The sequence below is a fragment of the Narcine bancroftii genome, chromosome 6 (genome assembly GCF_036971445.1).
Source record: "Narcine bancroftii isolate sNarBan1 chromosome 6, sNarBan1.hap1, whole genome shotgun sequence".
Classification (NCBI taxonomy): domain Eukaryota; kingdom Metazoa; phylum Chordata; class Chondrichthyes; order Torpediniformes; family Narcinidae; genus Narcine; species Narcine bancroftii.
Window position 1 is genome coordinate 249,705,284 of NC_091474.1, and position 26,637 is coordinate 249,731,920.

The 26,637-nt window shown below is 46.1% G+C and overlaps 1 protein-coding gene across 1 annotated transcript in view; it reads left to right on the forward strand.

Moving 5' to 3' along the window:
* The window catches only part of LOC138737388 (dynein axonemal heavy chain 8-like), a 397,732-nt gene extending 371,264 nt beyond the window's left edge, over positions 1–26,468 (forward strand). Inside the window, exons 46-48 of the mRNA XM_069888135.1 lie at positions 9,933–10,122; positions 23,662–23,783; positions 26,001–26,468. Coding sequence (XP_069744236.1) covers positions 9,933–10,122; positions 23,662–23,783; positions 26,001–26,288 — 600 coding nt within the window. The 3' untranslated portion in view covers positions 26,289–26,468. The remainder of the gene's footprint in view (positions 1–9,932; positions 10,123–23,661; positions 23,784–26,000) is intronic.
* Positions 26,469–26,637: the final 169 nt, after the last annotated feature.

The window sequence follows — 26,637 nt, forward strand, 5'->3', positions numbered from 1 at the left end:
GTGCTATTCACCAGTCCTCACCATTCACTCAAAGGCCAAATTCATCCTTCCTAATAATCATCAGGAATTTTTGCGTCCAGCCAGTAAGAAATTATGTAATTGGCTTCACTGTTCGCAGTTCAGGTCTCGATTGAAAAGGGATTTACTGACTTTGGAGACAGTGCAAAAGAGGTTCACCAGATTTTGGAGTGATTGAGTAACCTGGGACTAAACTCACTGGATTTCAGAAGGATGAGGGAGGATCTTGTGGAGACATAGAAAACTTTAAAATGAATAGATAAGATAGAAACACGAAGGTTGTTACCACTGATAGGTGAAACTCGAACGAGGGGACATAGCCTCAAGATTCAGGGGAGTAGATTTAAGATGGAGATGAGGAGGATCTGCTTCTCGCAGAGAATAGTGGATTTGTGGAATTCTGGGCCCAGAGGGGCAATAGAGCTGCTTCAATAAAATAATTTAAGGTACAGTTCGATTTTACAGTTAGAGGAGAATTTAAGGTTATGGGGAACAGGCAGGTAAGTGGAGCTGAGTCCATGGCCAGATCAGCCATGATCTCCTTGTATGGCGGAGTAGGCTTGATGTGCCAAATGGCCTATTCTGCTCTGATCATGTTATTGCAGAGGTCATGTTCATCAGTGACTTGCTTTCCAGAAAGCCAGCTTTTTCCTCTTAGTTAGGAGGACCACAGCGGATCCAGCAGGTGATGCCTCCAAGCAATACAGAATGGGATAATGGGCTCTGTCCACTGGTGCGGCAAAGAAAAGGAATCAGTCCTCGCTGCGAGAGATCCAGAACCTTTTTGGACCTACACTGAATTCACAATTTCAAATAATAAGCAATTTCACCAGGCCTGCTTGAAAAAATATTATCTATCTGCACTTCACAAATAAGCCATCTGAAAATTTCTAGCATTCTCTTATTTCAGACCGCCAGCAACTTGTGATTATGTTCTCACAATTCCAGCATTGTTTGTTTTCTCTCCATTGTTCATCTCCTTTGTTATGTATTCTCCAAAAGAGGTGAGACGGCCAGCTAAGAGGAAGAAAGAAGCATACAGAAAGTTTAGGAAGGAAGCAAAAGATAGGAAAGATTAGAATTATAGGGTAGCTAGGAAGGAACAAGAAAAGACTTAGGAGAACTAGAAAGGGGGCATGAGAAGGTCTTAGCAAGTAGGATTAAGGAAAGCCCAACCCATTCTGTCAATTATGTGAAGAGCAGAGGATGTTGAGAGTGAAGGTGGGGCCACTTAACAATAAAGGAGGCAACATGGGCCTGGAGGCAGAGGAAGTGGGGGAGGTTCTGAATGAATACTTTGCTTCATTGTTCATCAGAGAAGGACTTTAGTCAATGTGAAGTCTATATAGAACAAGCCTATGTGCTAGAGAATGTTAAGAAGGAGGAAGTGCTAGACTAGATCTTCTTAAAAAAATTCAGATCACTAAGTCCCTGGGACTAGATGAGATATACTACAGAAAGCAAGGGAAGAGAGAGGAGATTGGAGAATGGCAAATGTGGTCCGCTTGCTTTAAAAAGGTAATAGGGAGAATCCTTAGAATCTTAGACCAGTGCGTTTTGCGTCAGTGGTGGGCAAATTATTGGAGAGGATTCTTAAGGAAAGGATAAACAAGCATGCTGAGAAGTATAGGCAATAGCATGGCTTTATGAGGGGTTGGTCATGCCTCACGAGCCAAATTCAGTTTTTTGAGGAAGCAACTAAAGAAATTGATGAAGGTAGGGTGTTAGACATGGTGTATATAGATTTTAGTATGGCATTTCAAAGGGTTCAATGAGTCTGAATGGTAGACTCATTCAGAACATCATGGGGCATGAGATCCATAGAACCTCATCTGTGTAGATTCAGAACTGGCTTGCCTGCAGAAAGCAGAGTGAAGTAGCAGATAGAAATATTCTGCCTGGAGGTCAGTGACAAGCGGAGTTCTGCCTGGATCTGTTCTGGGACCCCTGCTCTTTATGATTATTTTAAAGTGATGTGGATGAAGACGTAGAGGGATGGGTCAGTAAAATGCGGATGACATGAAGATTAGAGGTGTTCTGGATGGTCCAGAAGATTGTTGTAGGTTACAACAGGATATATAGATAGACAGGATGCAATTTTGGGTAGAGAAGTGGCAGATGGAGCTCAATCCAGATAAGTGTGAAGTGATGTATTTTGGAAAGTCAAATTTGAAGGAAAAGTGCATGGTTGACAGCAGGATTCTTAACAGTGTGGAAGAACAGAGGGACATTGGGGTCAAATCCACAGCTCTCAAGGTTGCTGTGCAGGTTGATAGGGTAGCTAAGAAAGCTTATGGTACACTGGCCTTCATTAGTTGGGAATAGAGTTCAAGAGTCCTGAGGTAATGTTGTACCTCTATAAAACTCAGGTTATATGACACGTGAAATATTATGTCATGCAGTGGATATTGTAAGGTAAAACATCATGAGATGGGAATGTGTAGGGAGTTACCCTGTACAGGGCAGTAACAAGAAGGGGAGGTGTCCTTGTACTCCTGTTAGGTAAAACATCATGAGATGGGAATGTACAGGGCTGTAACAAGATGTGAATGCATCCTTGTACTTACAAGATAAGAGAGACATTGATGGATTGAGAGGCAGGAAGCTAGCAGGGAAAGGATAGCAACAGTTTTAGTCATTGGACAAGTAATGATATGATGATGTTCTAAGCATGTATCCAAGGGTATAAAAAATCACCATTTTGCTGATAACGGCAGAATGCATTCTCCGACTAACATGTTTAGTCGCAAGTGTTACAATCCGGTAATAAAGAACAAAGAACCCTGATTTCGACTCAGCCTGGTGTTTGTCTCACTCATTCATGAACAAAGCAGACCTAACAATTTGGAGAGGTGATTTACAAGGATGATGTCTAGATTGGTGAGAATAGCAAACACCAGAGGACATCTTACAATGTGAGGGAAGGTAAGTCTAGGGGAAACATCAGGGTTAAGTTTTCTTATACAGAGACTAGTGGGTTCCTGGAATGCATTGCCAGAGGTGGTAGTGGAGGCTGGTACAACAGGAATGTTTAAAGGATTTTTAAACAGGCACTTACTTGAATGGGTGTGAGATAGGGAAGGTTTCGTTTGTTGAGTAGGTTTCTGTCGGTCGACACAACATCGTGAACCAAAGAGCCTGTACTGTGGAGTAATGTTCTTTTTTAAATTTAGACATACAGCATGGTAACAAGCAGTTTCAGCCCATGAGTCCGTGCCGTCAAATTTGCACCTATTAACCTACACCCCCATTACTTATCGAATGGTGGGAAAAAACCGGAGCCCCTAGGGAAAACCCATGCAGACACGGGGAGAAGATACAAGCACTTTATAGACTGCGTGGGATTCGAACCCCAGTCCCAATCATCGGTGCTGTAAAGGTGTTGTGTTAACTGCTACACCAACCATGCTGTTCTAGTTCTTCTATGTTCAAACAGATCAGCTTTCAATAATAACCACCACTGTCTCTCATTGCTCTTGTCATATATTATATGATATTATATTATATAGTTGCCCATTCAGAGCCAGCTTTCCAGTGCATGACGTCCTGTTTTGCGGAAACTGCCAAAATGTTTGGCCTGGAAGTCAGCCTGAAGAAAACTGAGGTCCTCCATCAGTCAGCTCCCCACCATGACTGCCAGCGCCCCCCATATCTCCATCGGGCACACAAATCAGTCAAACAGTTTACCTACCTCGGCTGCACTATTTTATCTGATGCAAGGATCGACAACGAGATAGACTACAGACTCTCCAAGGCAAATAGCGCCTTTGGAAGACTACACAAAAGGGTCTGGAAAAACAACCACCTGAAGAAACACACAAAGACCAGCGTGTACAGAGCCGTTGTCATATCCACGCTCCTGTTCGGCTCTGAATCATGGGTTCTCTACCAGCATCACCTACAGCTCCTAGAACGCTTCCATCAGCGCTGTCTCCGCTCCATCCTCAACATTCATTGAAGTGACTTCATCACCAACATCGAAGTACTCGAGCTGGCAGAGTCCGCAAGCATCGAATCCACGCTGCTGAAGACCCAACTGCGTTGGGTGGGTCACGTCTCCAGAATGGAGGACCATCGCCTTCCCAAGATCATGTTCTATGGCAAGCTCTCCACTGGCCACCAAGACAGAGGTGCACCAAAGAAGAGGTACAAGGACTGCTTAAAGAAATCTCTTGGTGCCTGCCACATTGACCACCGGCAGTGGGCTGATATCGCTTCCAACCGTGCATCTTGGCGCCTCACAGTTCGGCGGGCAGCAACGTCCTTTGAAGAAGACCGCAGAGCCCACCTCACTGTCAAAAGACAAAGGAGGAAAAACCCAACACCCAACCCCAACCAACCAATTTTCCCTTGCAACCGTGCCTGCCTGTCCTGCATCGGACTTGTCAGTCACCAACGAGCCTGCAGCAGATGTGGACATACCCCTCCATAAATATTCGTCCATGAAGCCAAGCCAAAGAGAGAAGAAGAAGATACCCTCCAGGTTATCACATGTATTCCAATTGTTCTCTCGAGTACTCTTCAACTTTATGTTTGATTTTTAACTGCCCTTCATTCTGTTGACAGTTTCATCAAACCAAATGTTAGTTTTCTTTCTCCGCAACTGATATCTAACCTTATGAGTACTTCTAGCAGTGGTTGGCTTGGCAGTTAGCGCAATGCCTTTACAGTGCCATCGATCAGGACTGGATTGGGGTTGAAATCCCGCACTTTCTGTAAGAAGTTTGTACGTTCTCCCCAAATCTGTGTGGGTTTTCTCTAGGGGACTCTGGTTTCCTCCCAGAAGAACAACCCGAACCCAGCCTGGCAACGGAAGACCCAAGGAGTAGAGTGAAATATGTTTTTGCAGTATTAAAGAAATTTGGATTTGGTAACAAGTTATCTCCTGGATTCGCCTTCTATACACTGCACCACAAGCATCAGTTCACTCAAACAATACTCAGTCTATTTTACATTGAAACATGATACCCGACAAGGGTGCCTCCAATCTCCCTTTATTTTTGCCATTGCAATTGTTAGAAACAGAATTACCTTTAAAGAAATTGCTCGAGACAAAAATTGAGAACAAAGAACATTTATTATACAACAATGCAAAGTTGGGTGCTTCCCCTTACCCTGGGAATACACACATACGGAGAGGTTTGGCATTAGGCAATCCTGCCTACGTGCTGTTTCTGTGCACTTGGAGGACCAGGGGGTATCCTGTCGGTGTCTTCTCATGTCATTATCCCCATTGTCCTTATTCATAACCTTGCCCCTGTCCCCATTCACACCTTTCCAACTCTCAGAAGTCCCTTCATATGCAGAGTTCGCTAATCCTGTCTAGGGTTTACTAATTAAATATGCATAACTTGATAAATCTGTGTATGGCTTACTAATTATATATGTAGAACTGGCTAATACTGTCTAAGGTTTTCTAATTATTTATGCAAGCCTTGCTAATTCTATCTGGGGCTTGGAGACCCTTATCTCGTTCAGACTAACTCTACTTCTATCATCAATTGTCTGTCCTTATCTCCTTCAGTTAGTGAACTTGCTGATTCTCTAGGAGATTCTTATCTTACTCAGTCATTGTCAGCTTCCTGCCTTCTAATATCCATGTCTCATGTTGTTTGTACTGGCTTCATTCATTTACTTATGTATCAATTTTATTTTCTTCATGTTCATATTGCAATATCAGTTTTTCTCATCTCTCACACAATCAACCATTGTCACTTATGTTACAGTCCTCCCCTACCTTTGTCCAAAATGGACTTAAAAAGAGAGTTTCATTGTATGCTGTTTGTAACAGACCTCCAGAGAATCACCCCCTCCATTCTATCTATTCTGAAGGAGTTCAGCTCTTTTTCAGGTTATAAATTAAATCTTCAAGGGAGTGAACGTTACCTTGTCAACAGAGCAGCTCTGCAATTTGACCAATCAGACCTGCCTTTTCAGTTTAGTCGATCAGGTTTTAAGTGCATAGGTGTAAACATAACATGCCCATTCTCCAATTTCCTAATAAAAATTTTTACTTCTCTTATCAATCAAGAGAAATCAGATTTCCAGAGATTGGGAAATTTGCCCCTGGACAGAATAAATATAATCAAAATGAACATATTACCCAAGGTTCCTTGACTTGTTTCAAACCATTCCCTTATTTCTCCAAAATACTTTTTCACCTCGCTGGATTAAATCATTTCCACCTTTATTTGGAATGGGCAATCTTCAGGGGTCCAAAAGCATTATTGCAAAACTGTAAGGTTAGTGGAGGACTCTCTCTTCCCAACTTCCAATTCTACTAATGGGCAGCACATATACACAAGCTAAATTACTGGGTGCTTTCCATAGGGTAAACTTGTAAATCATTCTCTTTAGCTGCCATGGTATTATGGTGATACAATCACTAACCAACAGCAGGGGGCGATCTCTGTACCTGCAGGAAGACCACCTAAGGGGCTGACTCCACCTGGCCGTCTGTCAATCAGCCGACCTGACTAAAGACCTGAGCCAGTCGCACGGGAGCCACCAAGGCGTGAACTGGTGTTCAAACTTTTACTGGAATAAAGTTTTGAGCTTGCTTGCTACTACCTTAGCGCACCAAAATTTATTCCAGTAAAATTTTAAAGAACGACCATGGAGAAGTTCCTGTCGATCGGGAACCTGGAGATCGACCCTCAACACCCAGATGCCCAGGCATCGAGATCTGGAGGCACACAATTGAGGCGATCATCTTAACACAGGCTGAGGTGATCAACACCAACCAGAAACGGCTCACGGTGCTCTGCACCAAGCTGGGCCCACGAGCTTTCAAGGCCATCAAGGACTGCACAGACTACGAACCTGTGATGGCCGTCCTGGAGAGCATGTACAAGGCCCCGACAAACGTGGTCTACGCCCGGTATCTGCTCAGCATCACGTCTCAGCAGCTAGGTGAGACACCAGATGCCTATCTGGGGGCCCTGCGGGAGCAAGCCCGCTCGTGCCTGGCTGAGACCGGAGTGACCGAAGAGGAAATGGAGCAATTGATCCGAGACGCCTGCGTACAAGGGCTGCACTGGAGAAGTGCCCGGCAGAAACTGCTAGAAGAAAACATTGCCTCACTTGCCAGGATAATGGAGGTGGTCCGCTCCCTGGAGGCTGCAGTTCTTCATCCTGAGGCTTTCTATGCCCGACTCCCCCAACATCTGGTCTGGAATATGCAGATGGCCGCCATAGCCAAAGGGCCTCATGTGGAGGAGACCATCGCTGCTGCCGGCAACCCGCCATCGTGTAAGTGCTGTGGGTCCCAGTGTGCGTCAGACAGGCGAACCCACAAGGGCTGTCCGATGAGGAACTCGTACTGCTCCCGATGCAAGAAGTAAGGCCACTATGCGAAGGTGTGCCTTTCCAGATCCGTCGGGAGCACAGCCGCCCTCCGCAACCAGATGGGAGCTGTCCTGAACATCACCGTGTGCAAGGAACGGGCGACGACATCACTCACCCCGCCACTTCCACCCACACCGCTGACGTCACTTCCGGCCCAGCCACCGACCAGCACCGCTGTGGTGTGCTCGCCCCGGGCATTGCCATCTTTCCCAGATGACTTCCACCCGCACCAATGATGTCACTTCCGCCAGTACCGAAGATGTCACATCTGCCAGTATGGGTGGCATCACCTCCTTCTACATGACCGGCCAGGTTGCCTGACTGCACTGACGCCACATGCATCTGCCAGGCACCGCCATCTTGGACCACGAAACGATGTGGTCAACACGGGTGCATACCTGATCGCCCACCTGATGCACCCCACACCCAGGAAAAAAGCCGCTGGCCGCTATTCGCCTCATTCATCGGGGAGCAGCGACTCGGACCCCGAGATGGTCCTAGTATCCACCACCTTAAAAAGGGGACATTTCCCATGGTCTTGGGCGCTCAATGATGGACATTGCTGTCAAGGGGAAGGTAACAAAATGCCTGTTTGATAGCAGTAGTTCTGAGAGCTTTGTGCACCCGAATGTAGCCCGGACACTAAAGCTCAAAATCTACCCCATGAACCTTTCCAACGCTTTCGCTGCCAAGACCGCTCCATCATAGCCCTCTGGTACTGCTCAGTGGATTTGTCAGTGGTGGGGGGAAACATACCAGGGGATCAGGCTCCTGATCATGCCCCACCTCTGTGCCCCAGTCCTCTTAGGGCATTTACTTCAAAGGCCCCCTGCCTTCCACAAACAAGAACTTTTACTTCCTCGTGGTCGTAGAAGAATACTCCCGTTTTCCCTTCGCCATCCCTTGCCTTGACACCTCCACAGCCACCGTTATCAGGCCTCTGATGCAGATCTTCACCATGTTTGGATATCTGACATACATCCACAGTGACTAGGGATCTGGCTTCATGAGTGAGGAGCTGTGCCAGCACCTGGTAGCGCAAGGCATTGCGACTAGTCATACAACTAGTTACAACCTGAGGGGCAACGGGCAGGTGGAGCATGAAAGCGGGGTGATCTGGAAGGCAGTCCTCCTGGCCCCAAGGTTCAAAAGCTGGTCCATTGACAACTAGCAAGAGGCCCTCCCCAAGGCACTCCATGCCATTAGGTCCCTCTTGTGCACGGCTACCAATCAAACCCCTCATGAGCTACTTTTCTCATTCCCCAGGATATCAACGATTGGAATCTCAGTCCCACCTTGGCTCACATATCCAGGACCGGTGGTCCTATGCAAACATGTGAGGGCCCACAAGGCCAACCCGCTGATCGAGCAGGTGTTCCTCCTCCACGCCAACCACAACTACGCCTACATCAGGTAGCCCAGTGGCCATGAGGACATCGTCTTGACCAGGAATCTGGCACCAGCAGGGGCACCACCCCACCAGCATCCCGACCCAACCTCCCCACCATGGGTACCCTTGAACCACCCAGGATCCGGGGGCCAATCCATTCCCTCCGCCCCTCCAGTGAACCCCACTCCTGTCGGTCCACACCTACCCGGCCAACCCACTGCAGACAAACGTGTAGATAGACACCACACTGCCCACACCAGCGCCCACATCGACCATGCCAGACCCAGCTAGCCCTCAGGTAACAACCACACCCTTGCCGACCTTTGACCAGGAGCTGACCCTGTGATGGTCCCAGAGATTTCCATACCTGCTGGACAGTCTAAATTTGTAAAAAACCAGAGGTTTACAATCTACTGACCATTGGGGAATCAGAGGTGGAGAGCGTGAGCAAATTTAAGTTCTTGGTAGTCACTATCTCGGAGGATCTTTGTTGGACCCAACACACTAATGGCATCGTGAAGCAAGCACGTCATCACTTTTATTTCCTCAGGAGTTTGCAGAGGTTTGGTTGACATCAAAAACCTGGCAAATTTCTTACAGATGTGCAGTGGAAAGTGTACTGACTGGGTACATCATGTTTGGGGACACCAATATTCCTGAACTTAAAGCCTTGCAAAAGGTAGTGGACACAGCCCAGGACATCACAGGCAAAACCCTCTCAGCATCGAGAAACATCTACAGGGAACGCTGCTGATGGACAGCAGCAGCAATCATCAAGGATCCATGCCACCTGGCACACGCTCTGTTCTCGCTGCTGCCATCAGGAAAGAGGTGTAGGTGCCACAAGAATCACACCACCAGGTTCAGGAACAGCTGCTCCCCCTCCACCATCTGACTCCGCAACGACAAACTCAATCAGGGAATCATTTAAGGACTTTACTTGTGCACTTTATTTTTTAAATTTTTTCTGTATTGCACAGTCAGTTGGTTTACATTTTGTTATTGGATTACAGTTTTTTTATTTGTTCATTTGTACATTGTGTTTTTTGTTTGCACTGCCATGAAGTGGTATTTCTGCCTCACCCACAGGAAAAAAGAATCTCAGGGTTGTATGTGATGTATGTACTCTAACAAGAAATCTGAGTACTGTAACTTCTCAGTGCCTTTTCCGTTGCAGCATTTAATTGACGCCTTGGATAACATGTATGACGCTCGTGTCCCTGAGGGATGGAAGAGGATTTCTTGGGCATCTTCTACATTGGGATTTTGGTTCACAGAGTTTCTGGAGAGAAACAACCAATTTTCCACCTGGATCTTTGAGGGCAGACCTATTGTGTTTTGGATGACAGGTTTCTTCAATCCCCAGGGTAGGTACCAGTGAGCTCAGAAAAAAGTATCAAATGGTTTGAAATGTGTCGTGGTGCTGCCAAAGGATTCTTTGAGTTATTATTTATTGCAATTACAATCACAGGTTTTTTTATTTACAAAAATACAATTTTTAACATGTAGACACATTAACAGTTACACAAAAAAAGTATAAGGGACCAAGTTTCGATACTTGTTGATGATTTTCTTTGAACAGCAGATGGGATCTGGAGCGAGAGCTGTGAGAGTATAAAGGAGGTGGGTCTCAGGACTTGGTGAATTTCATTGGCCAGGACCCCCAGAAGTGGCGCATCTGGGAATTGTTTGTTAATAATTGATTGTTTTATTCGCTGATAGTCACCAGCCAATTTAAAGGAAAGGCTGTTGTTGGAGTGCATCATGTTAAGAGTGGTGAAACTCAAGATTCAAAATTCAATTTATTCTGATTGTAATAGAACAGTGTCATATTGCATGAACTTGCATGTTGTCTTCTTTGGCTTGGCTTCGCGGACGAAGATTTATGGAGGGGGGAAAAAGTCCACGTCAGCTGCAGGCTCGTTTGTGGCTGACAAGTCCGATGCGGGACAGGCAGACACGATTGCAGCGGTTGCAGGGGAAAATTGGTTGGTTGGGGTTGGGTGTTGGGTTTTTCCTCCTTTGCCTTTTGTCAGTGAGGTAGGCTCTGCGGTCTTCTTCAAAGGAGGTTGCTGCCCGCCAAACTGTGAGGCGCCAAGATGCACGGTTTGAGGCGATATCAGCCCACTGGCGGTGGTCAATGTGGCAGGCACCAAGAGATTTCTTTAGGCAGTCCTTGTACCTTTTCTTTGGTGCACCTCTGTCACGGTGGCCAGTGGAGAGCTCGCCATATAACACGATCTTGGGAAGGCGATGGTCCTCCATTCTGGAGACGTGACCCATCCAGCGCAGCTGGATCTTCAGCAGCGTGGACTCGATGCTGTCGACCTCTGCCATCTCGAGTACTTCGACGTTAGGGATGTAAGCGCTCCAATGGATGTTGAGGATGGAGCGGAGACAACGCTGGTGGAAGCGTTCTAGGTGCCGTAGGTGGTGCCAGTAGAGGACCCATGATTCGGAGCCGAACAGGAGTGTGGGTATGACAACGGCTCTGTATACGCTTATCTTTGTGAGGTTTTTCAGTTGGTTGTTTTTCCAGACTCTTTTGTGTAGTCTTCCAAAGGCGCTATTTGCCTTGGCGAGTCTGTTGTCTATCTCATTGTCGATCCTTGCATCTGATGAAATGGTGCAGCCGAGATAGGTAAACTGGTTGACCGTTTTGAGTTTTGTGTGCCCGATGGAGATGTGGGGGGGCTGGTAATCATGGTGAGGAGCTGGCTGATGGAGGACCTCAGTTTTCTTCAGGCTGACTTCCAGGCCAAACATTTTGGCAGTTTCCGCAAAGCAGGACGTCAAGCGCTGAAGAGCTGGCTCTGAATGGGCAACTAAAGCGGCATCGTCTGCAAAGAGTAGTTCACGGACAAGTTTCTCTTGTGTCTTGGTGTGAGCTTGCAGGCGCCTCAGATTGAAGAGACTGCCATCCGTGCGGTACCGGATGTAAACAGCGTCTTCATTGTTGGGGTCTTTCATGGCTTGGTTCAGCATCATGCTGAAGAAGATTGAAAAGAGGGTTGGTGCCAGAACACAGCCTTGTTTCACGCCATTGTTAATGGAGAAGGGTTCAGAGAGCTCATTGCTGTATCTGACCCGACCTTGTTGGTTTTCGTGCAGTTGGATAATCATGTTGAGGAACTTTGGGGGACATCCGATGCGCTCTAGTATTTGCCAAAGCCCTTTTCCTGCTCACGGTGTCGAAGGCTTTGGTGAGGTCAACAAAGGTGATGTAGAGTCCTTTGTTTTGTTCTCTGCATTTTTCTTGGAGCTGTCTGAGGGCAAAGACCATGTCAGTAGTTCCTCTGTTTGCGCGAAAGCCGCACTGTGATTCTGGGAGAATATTCTCGGCGACACTAGGTATTATTCTATTTAGTAGAATCCTAGCGAAGATTTTGCCTGCAATGGAGAGCAACGTGATTCCCCTGTAGTTTGAGCAGTCTGATTTCTCGCCTTTGTTTTTGTACAGGGTGATGATGATGGCATCACGAAGATCCTGAGGCAGTTTACCTTGGTCCCAACAAAGCTTGAAAAGCTCATGCAGTTTGGCATGCAGAGTTTTGCCGCCAGCCTTCCAGACTTCTGGGGGGATTCCATCCATACCTGCTGCTTTGCCACTTTTCAGTTGTTCGATTGCCTTATATGTCTCATCCAGGGTGGGAACCTCATCCAGCTCTAGCCTTAGGGGCTGTTGAGGGCGCTGGAGCAGGGTGGAATCTTGGACTGAGCGGTTGGCACTGAAAAGAGATTGGAAGTGTTCTGACCATCGGTTGAGGATGGAAATCTTGTCGCTGAGGAGGACTTTGCCGTCTGAGCTGCGCAGCGGGCTTTGGACTTGGGGTGAGGGGCCGTACACAGCCTTTAGAGCCTCATAGAAACCCCTGAAGTCGCCAATGTCCGCGCTGAGCTGGGTTCGTTTGGCGAGGCTAGTCCACCACTCATTTTGGATCTCCCGGAGTTTGCGCTGAAGATGGCTGCATGCGCGACGGAAGGCTTGTTTCTTCTCTGGACAGGACGGCTTTGTAAGGTGAGCCTGGTGGGCAGCTCGCTTCTTTGCCAGCAGCTCCTGGATTTCCTGGCTGTTTTCGTCAAACCAGTCCTTGTTTTTCCTGGAGGAGAAGCCCAGTACCTCTTCAGTGGATTGCAGTATGGTAGTCTTCAACTGATCCCAGAGGGTTTCAGGGGACGGGTCCGTGAGGCGGGTTGCATCGTCGAGCTTTGCTTTGAGGTTTGCCTGGAAGTTTCCTCTCGCTTCGTCTGACTGCAGTTTTCCAACATTGAACCTCTTTCTGGGGGCTTTATTGTTCCTGGGCTTTGGTTTGAAGTGAAGGTTGAGCTTGCAGCGAACCAGCCGGTGGTCAGTGTGGCATTCCGCGCTAGGCATGACCCTGGTGTGGAGCACATCTCGTTTGTCACTTTCTCGCACCAGGATGTAGTCCAGGAGGTGCCAGTGTTTGGATCGGGGATGCATCCAGGTGGTCTTAAGGCTGTCCCTCTGCTGAAAAAGGGTGTTTGTAATGATAAGCCGCTGTTCTGCGCAGAGCTCCAACAGGAGGCGCCCATTGTCGTTGCACTTGCCGACGCCATGCTTGCCCAAGATTCCTGGCCAGGTTTCTGAGTCTTTGCCGACACGAGCGTTGAAGTCGCCCAGGATGGCAACCTTGTCGGCTGTAGGGGTGCGTTGGATGAGGTTGCGCAGGTCGGTGTAGAACTTGTCCTTTTCTGCTGGTTCCGCCTGGAGGGTTGGAGCATAGACACTGATGAGGGTGATGTGACGCTTGTTCTGAAGGGGGAGTCGCATGGACATGATTCGGTCCGAGAGGCCTGTCGGAAGGTTTTCGAGTTTGGAGGCAATGAAGCTCTTGACCATGAAGCCTACACCAGATAGGCGTCGTTCATCCGAAGGCTTGCCAGACCAGTAGAGTGTGTAGCCCACGCCGCGTTCTTGGAGGCTGCCTACATCTGCCAGGCGGACTTCACTGAGAGCGGCTATGTCGATGTCAAGTCTGAGAAGTTCATGTGCAATGAGGGCAGACCGACGTTCAGGTCGGTGGCTGTCAGCCTTGTCTAGCATGGTTCTGATGTTCCAGCATGCTAGCTTGAGTTTGTGAGCATCTTTTGAGGGGGAAGGCGTGGAGGGAGAGGACGTGGAGGGGAAGGACGTGGAGGGGGAGGACGTGGAGGGAGAGGACGTGGAGGGGGAGGACGTGGAGGGGGAGGACGTGGAGGGGGAGGACGTGGACCTGTCCTCGGGCTTGCGCAAAGGAGCTTTTAGGTGGAGTGCAGTGCGCGCAGTACTGGCCCCACCCTTTACACCCATGGTTCGTGTGCCGTGGCCAAGCAAGCTGGGACGTGGCAGCGAGGTCCATGGGTCGTAGGTTTTATATTGGAGTGGCCTTCTCCTATGCAGGTTTCTTAAAGATTTGCTATTGGCAGAAATTGCCTGAAGCACCTCTTACAGTCAGAGAAAGAGAAGCGAAAGAGAGTCCCCCCGAGTCACCGAGTGTCCGTAGATTTGCCTCCAGCGCTTCCTCAGCCTCCGCAGCCACTCAGAGTCCAGTCCAAACCATTGGCAGCCCAAGCTCCAGATCCGAACCTCTGACCTTTCGGCGCCTTCAGCACCCCCTCATCCCAGTTCTGATACCTGGTACCCCTTCAGGCAGCTTTGAGCCTGTCTCCAGCTGTCTGCAGCCCAGTGCAAGTCCCCCAACAGCAGTCTCCAGCAGCATACAGCCTCTGTGAGTTCCTCGCCTCGAGTTTCCAGCAGCCTGCCACGTGTGGATCTTTCAGCCACAGAGCCCCTCACTGATCCACTGCCTTTGTCATCACCCTATGGGTCATCTCTGCTTCTCCTCAGATGGAGGCTGATCTCCCTGTTTTCTGGTGCCCTGCGCCAGTCCTCTGCTCCCCTGGAGTCTGCAATCCTTCATGGCTGCTACTGATTTGAGGCTCTGCCATCTTGGGTGCAGGCCCTGTGGTCGTGGGATTTTAAATAAAACTACCTTCAGCTCCTATAAAGCATGTTGTATCATGATGAAAGCTCTCACAAATGGAGGGAGAACAAACGCTTTTATTAACTTATAACTAAGGGTAGGGTTTCACAATAGTCTTCAGAAGGTGAAGCGCCAATTGACAAAGACGATGAGGTCAAACAATAATCAAGGCTTTTACTAGCAGAAGCTCATGGTACAATAATGAAAGACAATAGGTGCAGATACAGTTATATCCAAGGGGAGTGTCCTTAACAGTCGAGATAATGCATAGCCAATGTTAGTACAGCAGGGCTCGCCAGAGGGGGGAGACAGGCAGGTTGGCAGACATTCACCATAGTCTCCCTCCCCCCCTGGCAGAAGAAGGGTTAAAATCAAAAGGACAGCTGCTAGGAAAGACTGAAGCAAGCAATACATGGATACCATGTTTGGCCTTGAGATACTATAACAGCCAAAATACGCCAGTATCTAGCAAGCAATTGAAATATAATGAGATGTTTTATGAATATGTCAGCCTATCAGGTTGTTTACGAATTCTGGTGCTTTGTCTCAAAACAGGTGGCTCCTTTGCAACCTTGGGAACTGGTACAGGTCCTGGGTCTGTAGTCTGGGAAGGAAGGAATTACTTCTGGACCTGCTCCAGAATCGCCAGCGTAAGGCAGTGGAGCCTCAGCATGGCAATCTGAAAGCTTACTAGGGGTCACAGGCTGGTGGGGGGGGGCTGGGGGGGGTGAATCCAACCTCTCAGGCTCACTCTGAGTAGAGGTGCGAGGAAGGGGCGAACCAGGCGAGGCCAGATCTCTTAGGGGTATAGTGTCAGTATTCCCATCTGGGAATTTAACATGAGCGTAGTTGGGGTTAGTATGCAGTAGCTGAACTGGTTGGACTGGGGGTCTGTTTTACATGCCCGAGTGAGTCTCTTCAACAGCACGGTTCCAGGCTCAGATAAACAGGCTGGCCAGTCCATCACAGTTCCTCATTTCCTAGGAAAGGCAAACATACGTTCATGAGGTGTTTGATTTGCTGCAGTACACAATAAAGACTGAATAGAATGTAGTGCCTCAGGCAGCACCTCCTCCCACTGGGTAAACAGGGTAACCATGTGTTTTTAAAGCAAGATTAACAGTCTTCCAGACTGTTGCATTAGCCCTTTCAACCTGCCCATTGCCCTGTGGGTTGCAGCTCGTGGTACGGCTGGTGGCAATTCCTTTTTGTAGCAGGGCTCGCCGGAGTTCAGCGCTCATGAATGCTGAGCCTCTATCGGTATGAATGTAATTGGGAAAACCAAAAATGCTGAAAATTCTGTCAAATGATTTAATGACAGACGCTGACGAAACATCAGGGCAGGGTATCGCAAAGGGAAACCTGGAATATTCGTCAATTACATTAAGGAAATATACATTTTTGTTGTTGGAAGGTAACGGCCCTTTAAAATCTAAGCTAATCCTCTCAAAAGGTCGGGTTACCTTGATGAGAGTGGCCTCTGGAACTTTGAAGTATTGCAGTTTGCATTCTGCGCAAACAGAACAGCTTTTAGTCAGTTTCCTGACTTCTTCCAGAGAGTAAGGAAGGTTGTTAGCCCTTATGTAGTGGAAGAATCTTGTGACTCCTGGGTGGCACAGTCTGCTATGGATCTCTTTTAACCCCTCCAGCTGAGCACCAGCAGCAGATTGTGACAATGTGACAGAGGGATCGTTTAACCTGCCCAGTCTGTACTGGATCTCATAATTATAAGTTGAGAGTTCTATTCGCCAACGTGCCATCTTATCGTTCTTGATTTTACTTTTGTGTTTAGTACTGAACATGTTGGCTACAGATTTCTAATCAGTGACAAGAGTAAATTTTCTGCCGGCTAGAAAGTGTCTCCAGTAGCGAACAGCTTCAATAATAGCCTGGGCTTCTTTTTCAATGGCAGGATGTTTAAGTTCAGGTCCGCGTTACGTGCGGGAGAATGCCACAGGTCTGCCCTTTTGATTAAGGGTTCCTGCCAAGGCACAATCTGGGGCATCAGTTTCCACTTGGAATGGGACATCCTCGTCAATGGACGAGAGTGCAGCTTTGCCAATATCAGCTTTAATTCTCTTGAAAACCTTCAAGGCGATTGGAGAGAGAGGAAAAGATTTAGTATCAAACAGAGGGCGTGCTTTCGTGGTGTAGTCCCGAACCCATTTGCAGTAGTAGGAAAAGAACCCCATACACCTTTTAAGGACTTTTGCTGAGTTTGGGGGTGGTAACTTCTTAAGGGGGGCCATTCATTCCGGGTCGAGGCAGATTTCGCCCTTGCAGACAATGTAGCCCAGAATGGGTAGCTCTGTCGCGTTCAACACACATTTTCCCTCGTTAAATGTAAGGTTGTTGAGTTCTTTAGCTGTTGCTAAAAATTTCTTTAAGTTGTTGTCGTGCTCAGACTGCGTTTTCCCACAGATAGTGACATTATCCAGATAGGGAAACGTACGCTGTAACTCATACGTCCTAACAATCTTATCCATTTCCCTCTGAAACACTGACACACCATTAGTGACTCCAAAAGGTACCCTTTTAAACTGGTATAACCCCCCCATCAACCTCAAAGGCTGTATAGGGTTGTTCCTTTTTTTTAATGGGGATTTGGTGATAAGCTGCTTTGAGGTCGATAGTGGAGTACATTTTGTATTGCGCTATCTGATTAATCATTTCATTGATGCGTGGCAGGGGATAGACATCCAGGTTAGTGTAACGGTTGATTGTCTGGCAGTTGTCAATAGCCAGTCGTTTCTTAGTGTGATTTTTCACAACTAACACCTGGGCTCGCCACGGACTCTTACTGGGTTCAATTACTCCCTCTTCAAGCAATCTCTGGGTCTCAGCTTTGATAAACTCACGATCCTCTTTGCTGTAAGAACGGCTCTTAGTGGAAATCGGCCGACACTCGGGGGATAAATCACTGAAAAGGGAGGGAGCTTTGATCTTTAATGTGGACAGACCACAGTAACTAGCGTGGTGGATGGTAAGTGTAGGTAGTGGCCCACCAAAATTTAGCACTACACTGTTCATCTGAGATTGAATATCTAACCCCAGTACCACAGGGTCGCAAAGCTCCAGCACAATAAAGAGCCACACATCAGCCAGGCAATGACCCTGCAAATTTAAAGTAACTTTACACTTGTCCCATACATTTTTTATAAGTTTACTACAAACCATCGATATCTTTCGATTTACTGGATATCTCCACAAATTTAAGGCTCTGGCAACTCTCTCGTGGATGTAGCTGTCAGCACTCTCTGAGTCTATTAGACAATCAAGAGTCTCACCATTCACCTCCCCCTTCATAGTCACTGTTCCCATCCATAACATTCCCCAAGCTTTGGAGACAATTGAGCTATCACAGGGGATCTCACCTCGCTGTCACTTGAAGTCGATTCAGCCTGCTCGTCTGAAGATTTCCCCTTTTCACAGTTGTCTTCCATTCCTGCAGCTCCAGGACGCATTTTCTTGGTGCTTCTCTTCTTCTTATCAGTGGGAGTACTTTTTGCCTTACACGCTTTTGCAAAGTGGCCGAGTTTCCCACAATAGCTGCAGGTAGCAAATCGAGCCGGGCACTTCAGTCTGGAGTGCCACCTATTATCACAGAAGTAGCATTTTTCAGGAGTTTGCCCTTTTCTTTCCTTCGGGGTTCCAGCACTCCTGGATGTTTCCTTTTCGGTTTCTAGCATTTCACTGGATCGCATGGCACTTCTCAGTGTTTGGCTAGAGTGACTGCCCGGTCGTAGGTTGAGGGCTCCGTCTCCAGCAGCCTCTGTTGGATGTAACTGGGGTCAATCCCGTTGACTAAAGCATCCAGCTTCAAGGCATTGTGGTGTTGTTGCACATTGACTGCCCTGACATCACATTTGTTTGCCAGTGAGTCGAGGGCCAGTGCATAGGCAGCATCACTTTCCTCGGGTTTCTGGCGTCTGGTCAGTAACTGGTGTCGAGCAAGCACCACATTCCGTGGCGTTGCATAGTAAACAGTCAGAGGTTCCCGGGCTATAGCCAGAGTGGTAGCTCCTTGCGTTACGGTGAAAGGGACCTCACCCAGCAGAGAGTTCAGGTGGCCCCACTGTATCGCCTCATCGACCACATTGTTTCGAGCCATGTATTTATCGAAACAAGCAATCCAGTGGTTGAAAATTTCTCTGGCCCTCGGGGCAGACTGGTCGATTATCAGCCGCTCTGGCCTGAGTACTTCATCCATTTCTGCTAATAAAATTGAAGTGCCAGTTGATGAAGTAAACAAAGACGATGTGGTCAAACAATAATCATGGCTTTTACTAGCAGAAACTCACGGTACAATAATGAAAGACATTAGGTGCATAAACAGTTATACTCAAGGGGAGTGTCCTTAACACTAGAGATAATGCACAGCCAATGTCAATTCAGCAAGGCTCGCCAGAGGGGAGACAGGCTGCTTAGCAGAGATTCACCACAGAAGAGTTCTGGGTTTAGACGGGAAAACAGGATTATATGTGAGCAGATGGGGGTGGAGCTGGGATGCGGATCCAGCACAACTACCAGTGAATCCCAGTTCACTGCATTCACCCTTTATGTAGAATTTAGGGTCTGTGAATGATGACGGAGAACATGGGTTCAGAAAAAAATTGGTTGAAAAATATACAGTTATTTACAGATTTAAGCAGTCCAGAGGACTGGAGATCCTGATGGAGTGCCTTAGCACTAGGGGGCCTTGGACTCCTTGGGTCTCTTGGTCCCCTTGTGAAGGAGGAGCGGTGGGCTGGGTCTCTGGCTCAATGGTGGAGGGGGATGCACTTTCCTCCTGAACTGAATCACCTGGTGCCCTGACTGGGGGTGGTGAGAATGATCTCGCAGGGCACCTGAGGCAACAGACCCTCTGTTCTGGCGGGTGTCAGGTCCCTGATAGAGATGGTGTCCTCCCTGCCGTCTGGGTACTCCACATAGGCGTATGTGGGATTAATGTGGAGCAGTTTCACTCTTTCCATCAGGGGGTCGGACTTGCTTCTCCTCACGTGCATCCTGAGAAGGACTGGACCAAGGGTGTTGAGCCAGATTGGGAGTGTAGTTCCCAATGGCGACCTTCTTTCGAAAGTAAATAGGAGCTCATGAGGAGTAGCATTTGAGTGCCAGAGGGAGGACTTCCTGCCAGCTTGGGTCTAGAAGGCCTCTCGACTTCAGGGCCAATTAGACAGCCTTCCAGACCGTGGTATTCTCCTTTTCAACTTGCCAGTTCCCCCAGGGGTTGTAGCTAATAATCCTGCTGGATGCGATGCCTCTTGTCAGCAGGTACTGATGTAGCTCGTCGCTCATAAAGGATGAGCCCTGGTCGCTATGAATATAGCTGGGATACCCAAACTGGGCAAAAATGGAGTCTGTGGTCTTTATGACTGACGAGGTGGACATGTCTGGACATGGAATGGCGAACGGGAAGTGGGAGTACTCATCCATGATAGAGAGGGAGTAAGTGTTCCCATTCATGGAGGGAGAAGGCCCTTAAAATCGACACTGAGCTGTTCAAAGGGCCTGGATGACTTGATCAGATGCGCCTTTACAGGGTGGTAGAAGTGTGGCTTGCAATTGGTTATTTCCCTGATGTCTTCCATGGAGTAGGGCAGATTGCGTTCCTTGACAAACTGAGCCAGGGGGGTGACCCCTGGAAGGCAGAGCTCGTTATGCAGAGACCGCAGTTGGCCGGTGTGTGCAGAGGCACAACTTCCTCTGGATAAGGCATCTGGAGGGTCATTAATGGCTCCTGGCCGATAGGCGATGCAATAATTGTAGGTGGAGAGCTCAATCTTCCACGTAGCAATCTTGTCGTTCTTGATTTTGCCCCTCTTGACATTATTAACCAGCACTGGTCAGTGAGGAGTGTAAATCTTCTACCAGCCAATTAGTGTCTTCAGTGCCTCATTGGCTTCTACAATGGCTTGAGCCTCCTTTTCCGGAGCTCGTGGCCTTGTAATGTCTGACAAAAAAAATGCAACCGGCCTGCCCGCCTGGTTGAGGGTAGCGGCCAGGGCTACATCTGAAGCTTCACTTTCCACCTGGAAAGATACATTCTCCTCCACCTCATGCATGGTGGCTTTTGCAATATGATTCCAGAGGTAGTTAAAAGCCGTTTGGGCTTCAGTCGAGAGGGAGACTTTAGTGACTTTTAAGAGAGGGTGAACCTTGTCAGCATATTGAGGGGTCCAATCGGCGTAATATGAGAAAAACCCCAGGCATCTCCTCAAAGCCTTTGTGATCCTGGGAATGGGGAGCTCTAACATTTGCCTAATAAAAATTTCTTCTGCTATCTTCAGCTAAGATCTTTCTTAAGGGATAATTTGAGACGATCTATGGCCCTGCCCATGTGTAGTGTAAAGAGATTCTAATTCGAAAGGGGAATACACGTACATGACCATATAACAATTTATCTCTACAATGTATCTCCTATTCCAAAGAGAGGGCCCGAAGCTGGGCTTACACAAGTTGAGGGAAAGGTGGGAGACGGATTTGGGCACAACAATCCATGGGCGGTGCTGCTCAGACCTGTGTCAGGTACAGGTTGGTGTAATACAATATCCTGCATCAATTGTATTTCACATCCCAAAAACAACATAATTCTAAATCAGAAATTTAGGAAATGTGCTTTAGATGTGGTGTGAAGACTGGAACCTTTATCCATTCAACCTGGCTGTGTACAAAGGTGAGATCCTTCTGGGAGCTCTAACAGGGGGTGCGTCCTATCGGGATCGCGGCCAATAATGTCATTCTTCACCATGTAGCCAAGGATTGCCAGACATTTAGACCTGAACACGCACGTCAGAGTTTTAAGTGAGGGTCAGGGCTTTCGCCGCGTGGAGAAAACTCTGGAGGTTGACGTCATGGACTTCCAAGGTGTGGCCACAGATAGTGACATTATCGAGGTAGGGGAAGGTAGCCTTCAACCCATACTCATCCACCATCCTTCTGGGAGGACCTGAGGGACATTCTGAAAAAAATTATACAAAGGTGTATTTTCCACAGGATCTGGAATTGTACCTTCTGGGAAACATTATGGACGTGTGTTTTAAACAGTTCAGATATCAAATTCAGTTTGTGATGGTCGCCTTGTCGGCAGCCAGGAACTGCATAGCGGTCATGTGGAAGTCCGACTCCCAACTACATATTACATGATGGAATACGGAGATGCAGAGTTGTATTCCCCTGGAGAAAATTAAGTACAATTTGAGGAAGAATTATGGCACATTTGTTCGGATGTGGCAATCTTAACTGCAGCACAAGCTTTCAAGAGATCCAAACTTGAGCTCCACTTCCCTAATGCAGTGTGTGAGCAACTACAGTGTGGAGCATATCTCAGAGATAAATTTATCAGGGACATTGGGGGTCTCCTTAATTTTCCACTCTGCAAGTGAAGTATACCACTGCCCTACTGGGTCAAGAGCATTTTAGGAGATATCCCCAACCTTATTTTGATATATTGATTTATTTTTTGCCACGTCTGAATTAGATGTTTTAATATGGGGTTATCCATTTTTTTTCCTGATATCAATTTGTTGTCCCATTTATTTATAAACTCTCCTGCTATCTTTTCTTCTACCATGTGCAGTCCAATGTGCACCATCTCGATCAAAGAGTGAAGCAATAAACCTCAACTGTGCTGCCCAATAGTATTTTTTTTAATCTGGCTATCACAGACCTCCAAATTTATAATCCCAAGTCAACTTTTCCATGGAGATTATAGCTCCCTTACCATTTCACGAGAACTTTCTGACACACCTGCTAAGCACCTTAAGGAAGCCTTGGGGCAATGGAATGGGCAAGGACTAAAACAGGTATTGTAGTCTTGGCATTACTTTCATTTTAATACAATTAACCCTGCCCACCAAAGTTATGGGCAGAGTCCTCCATTTACTTATGTCCTCCTCAATCTTCCAGAGCAAAGAGAGATAATAGAGTTGATACAAATTGCGTAGGTCTTATCCACTTTTATCCCCAAATATTTAATGCCCTCTTGCAGCCATTTAAATCGACTCCCTTGTTGGTGTAATCTTTAATCCCCCTCTGTCAAGGGCATAATTTCACTCTTGTCTTCATCTTGCCATAATTCTCCAGTGTGGTCTGCAGCTTGGCCAACGACATTACCCCCTCCCCCCCCCCTCCCCCAGGTCAGTCAAATATACTAACACATCATCAGCGAATAAATTGATTTTATTCTCCTCCTGGTTCACTTTGAACCTCTTTACGTCTGGATCGTGTAGAATGGCATCTGTCAACAGTTCAATAACTAGCATAAACAATGCTGGGGACAGTGGACAGCCCTGCCTACTGGACCTGTCCAGCAGGAACACTGGAGACATTTGCCAATTCATAATAATTTTTGCTTGAGGTTTATGATAGAGTGTCCTTGCCCGATTTTAATAAATGGTTGTCCCAATCTAAATCTCTCCAGTACTTTGAATAAAAAGTCCCACTCCAATCTGTCAAAGGCCTTCTCCGCTTCCAAAGCTACGGCCGTGCCTGGATCCACCCCTGTCTGCGCCAGATGCATTGTATTGAGTAATCTACATATATTTTCTGGGGATTGTCTCTTTTGTACAAATCCAGCTTGGGCCTATAGGTTATATAGAATTCACAACCACTGAGTGATTGTGACAAATGCAATGAAAGCAAGGTTAGGTGAACATAGGACAAGGAAGATTTTGTTCACCAGTTTTAGCCAAAAAGAATTCAGAGAAAGAGTGTGTGGTATTTAAACTAGTTCATCCTCAGGTTGGATGTAAGCACAACATAACAGCATGGACCAAATAGACTGATACTGTGTTAGAAATACTTTGTTTTATTTTTAATATTCTATAAATTAGATTTGTGTTGCAGTCATTATATAAGTGGCAAAGCCAGGTTTATTATAATTCCATAGAAAATTATTGAACTGCAAACATTTGTGCACAGGATTTTTAACAGCAATGAGACAGGAAGTAACACGAGCACATAAAGGCTGGGCTCTGGATAGTGTAACTCTGCACAATGAAGTAACCAAACTGATGAAAGAGGAGATCAAAGTGCCACCTGTGGTATGTCTGTATTCCTTATGTCCTGAAACTAATCCCATGGCTAAATATTTAAATTCAGACTGCATGGAATGCAGCTCTCATTTCAGTGGAGATGCCCTGAAAACATTCTGCATTTTTCATTCTGAAAAAGAAATTTTGACTTTCATTGAGATCACATCTTAAAATCTCCAGAAAATATAGGCTTTCCCTACTTGATCTTTCCTCATGTGATAGATGTACAATTTGAGGAACAGTCCAGAAAACTTTTCTCGCACACTTTCACTAGCAGGTATAATCTTTGTGTTTCTCTATTATTTGCATCCTGCCAACTTGAGAAATATTCTTTATATTCTTTGATTTTTATTTATTAACCAACCCTATCGATACCAGTATATCACCCTTAAGCCATTGTTACGTAGCTGTGTTCAGCAAACTCCTGAGTGTAAAAATCTTCTGAAATTCCAACTACATTACATCCAGTGGGGCTTCGCTCATCCACTAAACTAGATGTATTTTCAAAGAATTTCAGTGGATTAGTGAAACAAATAGGGCAGCTCTGTTAGCATAGAGGGCAGTCTGGTGAGTGCAATGACCTGGAATCTGATGCTGGCTGTGAGGAGTTTGTGTCTGTGTGGATTTCCTCTGTGCGTTCCAGTTGCCTCCCACCCTTCAAAATATATCTGGGTTGTAGGTTAGTTGGGGTATTTGGGTGGCATGGGTTCGTAGGCTGTATGTCTAAATTAAACTAACTTCAATTTCTTTTCAATTATATGACAAATTTCTTTGTTTTATGATTTCACATTTTTTTAATAATAGATCCCAGCATTTTCCCACTTACTGGAACAGATTCCCAGGTCAAAAGTTATATGTTTTTCACACCTCATTTCTTAAATAAGGGGAATTTATTTTGCCACCCTAAGTTTAGCAACAATCATCGTGGAATCTACAGATGACCCCCACCCCCTCATTATAGATGTTTGAGTAATGGAACTTTGCTGTGACAGAATTTGCAAATCACGACCTAAAATTTGAGGTATGGAATAAAATTCACTCAAATGGAACTTGTACATAGATGAGGTGGCTTTGCATTGTGGAAAATAGCAATATGGAGCCTTTGCTTGAGACACAATGTCCCTTTCATGTGGTGATGACCTCAAAATTTTGGAAGATGATAACCTCTGTTCTCTACATAGACATCTCTTTCAAAATTCTGAAATGTCGATCAGGTTCTTGGAATTTTTCAGTTTTCAAGCTCATTATATTTCAAAGTGGTATTTCACTTTTAATACTAATTTCTTTTGCTCCCTTAATTGCACTAAATTTTATCCAATTTCATTTTTTAACTCTCCCATTTCTGTTTTTAAAAGACCTACATTTGCATTCACTGTTCTTTTTTTTTTACCTTTTCAAGCTCTTTCCAATTTACTCCCGTATTCTATCATTCCCTTTCTTTACTAATTCCTTGGATATATTTATTGATCCTACACATTTACAGTCTTCAGTTGTGCTTTCTGATAACTTTATAACCTATTTTCCATAGATTTGATAATGTTTGAATCACTTTGTGAAAATAATGTGTATTTGTTGCAAATTATATATTAATTTTTTTAAGGGTCAAAATTTCCTGTCCACTGTTATTTCCCTTAACAAAGATTCTAATTTGACCTTGGCCAACCTGCCCTTGTAACTTCTCTCCCTGGTCTACCTTTCCCTCCCAACCCACTTATCCGTTGTTACTGCAGAATGTGCAAAGCTTGTCTCAATATCTCCCTACTCACCTCCATCTAGATTAATAGATCTTCTAGGTGAGAGCTTTATAGGCTTAACCATCCAACCTAACATACAGCAATCAGTGTACTCTGTATGGTCTTCTCTACATCTGTGAGCTGCATTCTGTCTGTGGGTCTAAGCTTGAACTCTCAGTAGCCAACCGTTTCAATTCCCTTCACCATTCTCATCCAGACATGTCTGACCTCAGCATTATCAGGCCTAACCTAAACTTAAGGAAACACTTATCATATTCCTCCTTGACAGCCTTAAACCCAACAGCATGGTCATCAATTTTTCTAATTATAGGTAACCTCCACCTCTTTCTGGATCAACTGTTTACATCAATACACAAAAGTGCTGGAGAAACTCGGCACAAACTATTTTGGAATGATATTCTCCTTCTCTCTATATGGTCCTTTTTTTTGGAGCATTTTTCTAACTTTTATCCTTTGCGTGTTTGCATGGCAGGAAGGCGTTTACATCTATGGCCTTTATTTGGATGGAGCAGGTTGGGACAGAAGAAACATTAGACTGACTGAATCTTTTTCCAAAGTTCTTGTGACAATGCTACCTGTCATCTACATATTTGCCATCAATTCCACTGCACCCAAAGACCCCAAACTGTACCTCTGTCCAGTGTATAAGAAACCCCAACGCACTGACCTGACGTTCATCACTAACCTCTGCCTGAAAACACTTCAGCCACCTGACCACTGGATCCTGAGAGGGGCAGCCCTGCTCTGTGATATCAAGTAAAATACAAATTATTTCATAAAGATGTGTTTTTAGATCCCAAGGCAGTTTAACAGTAAAGTAATAGAATTTGGATGTTGAGATACTTCAATGTACATCTCTATATCTATTGGATAGAATAAGAAAAATGTTCAACACATTTACTGGTTATTTTTTGTTCAATAAATTAATTGAAAGTTGAAATGGTATTGTACAGTTTTTTTTTAAAATTCTTAACCACTGCATAAATTCTATATTTTAATTTTATTAATCAGGCCAACTGAACAACTACTGGCCAAACAGCAATGAAACACCCCTGGTCTTCAAAATAGTGACATCCAAGAGGTCAGATGGGGGAGCAGGTAAAATTTTA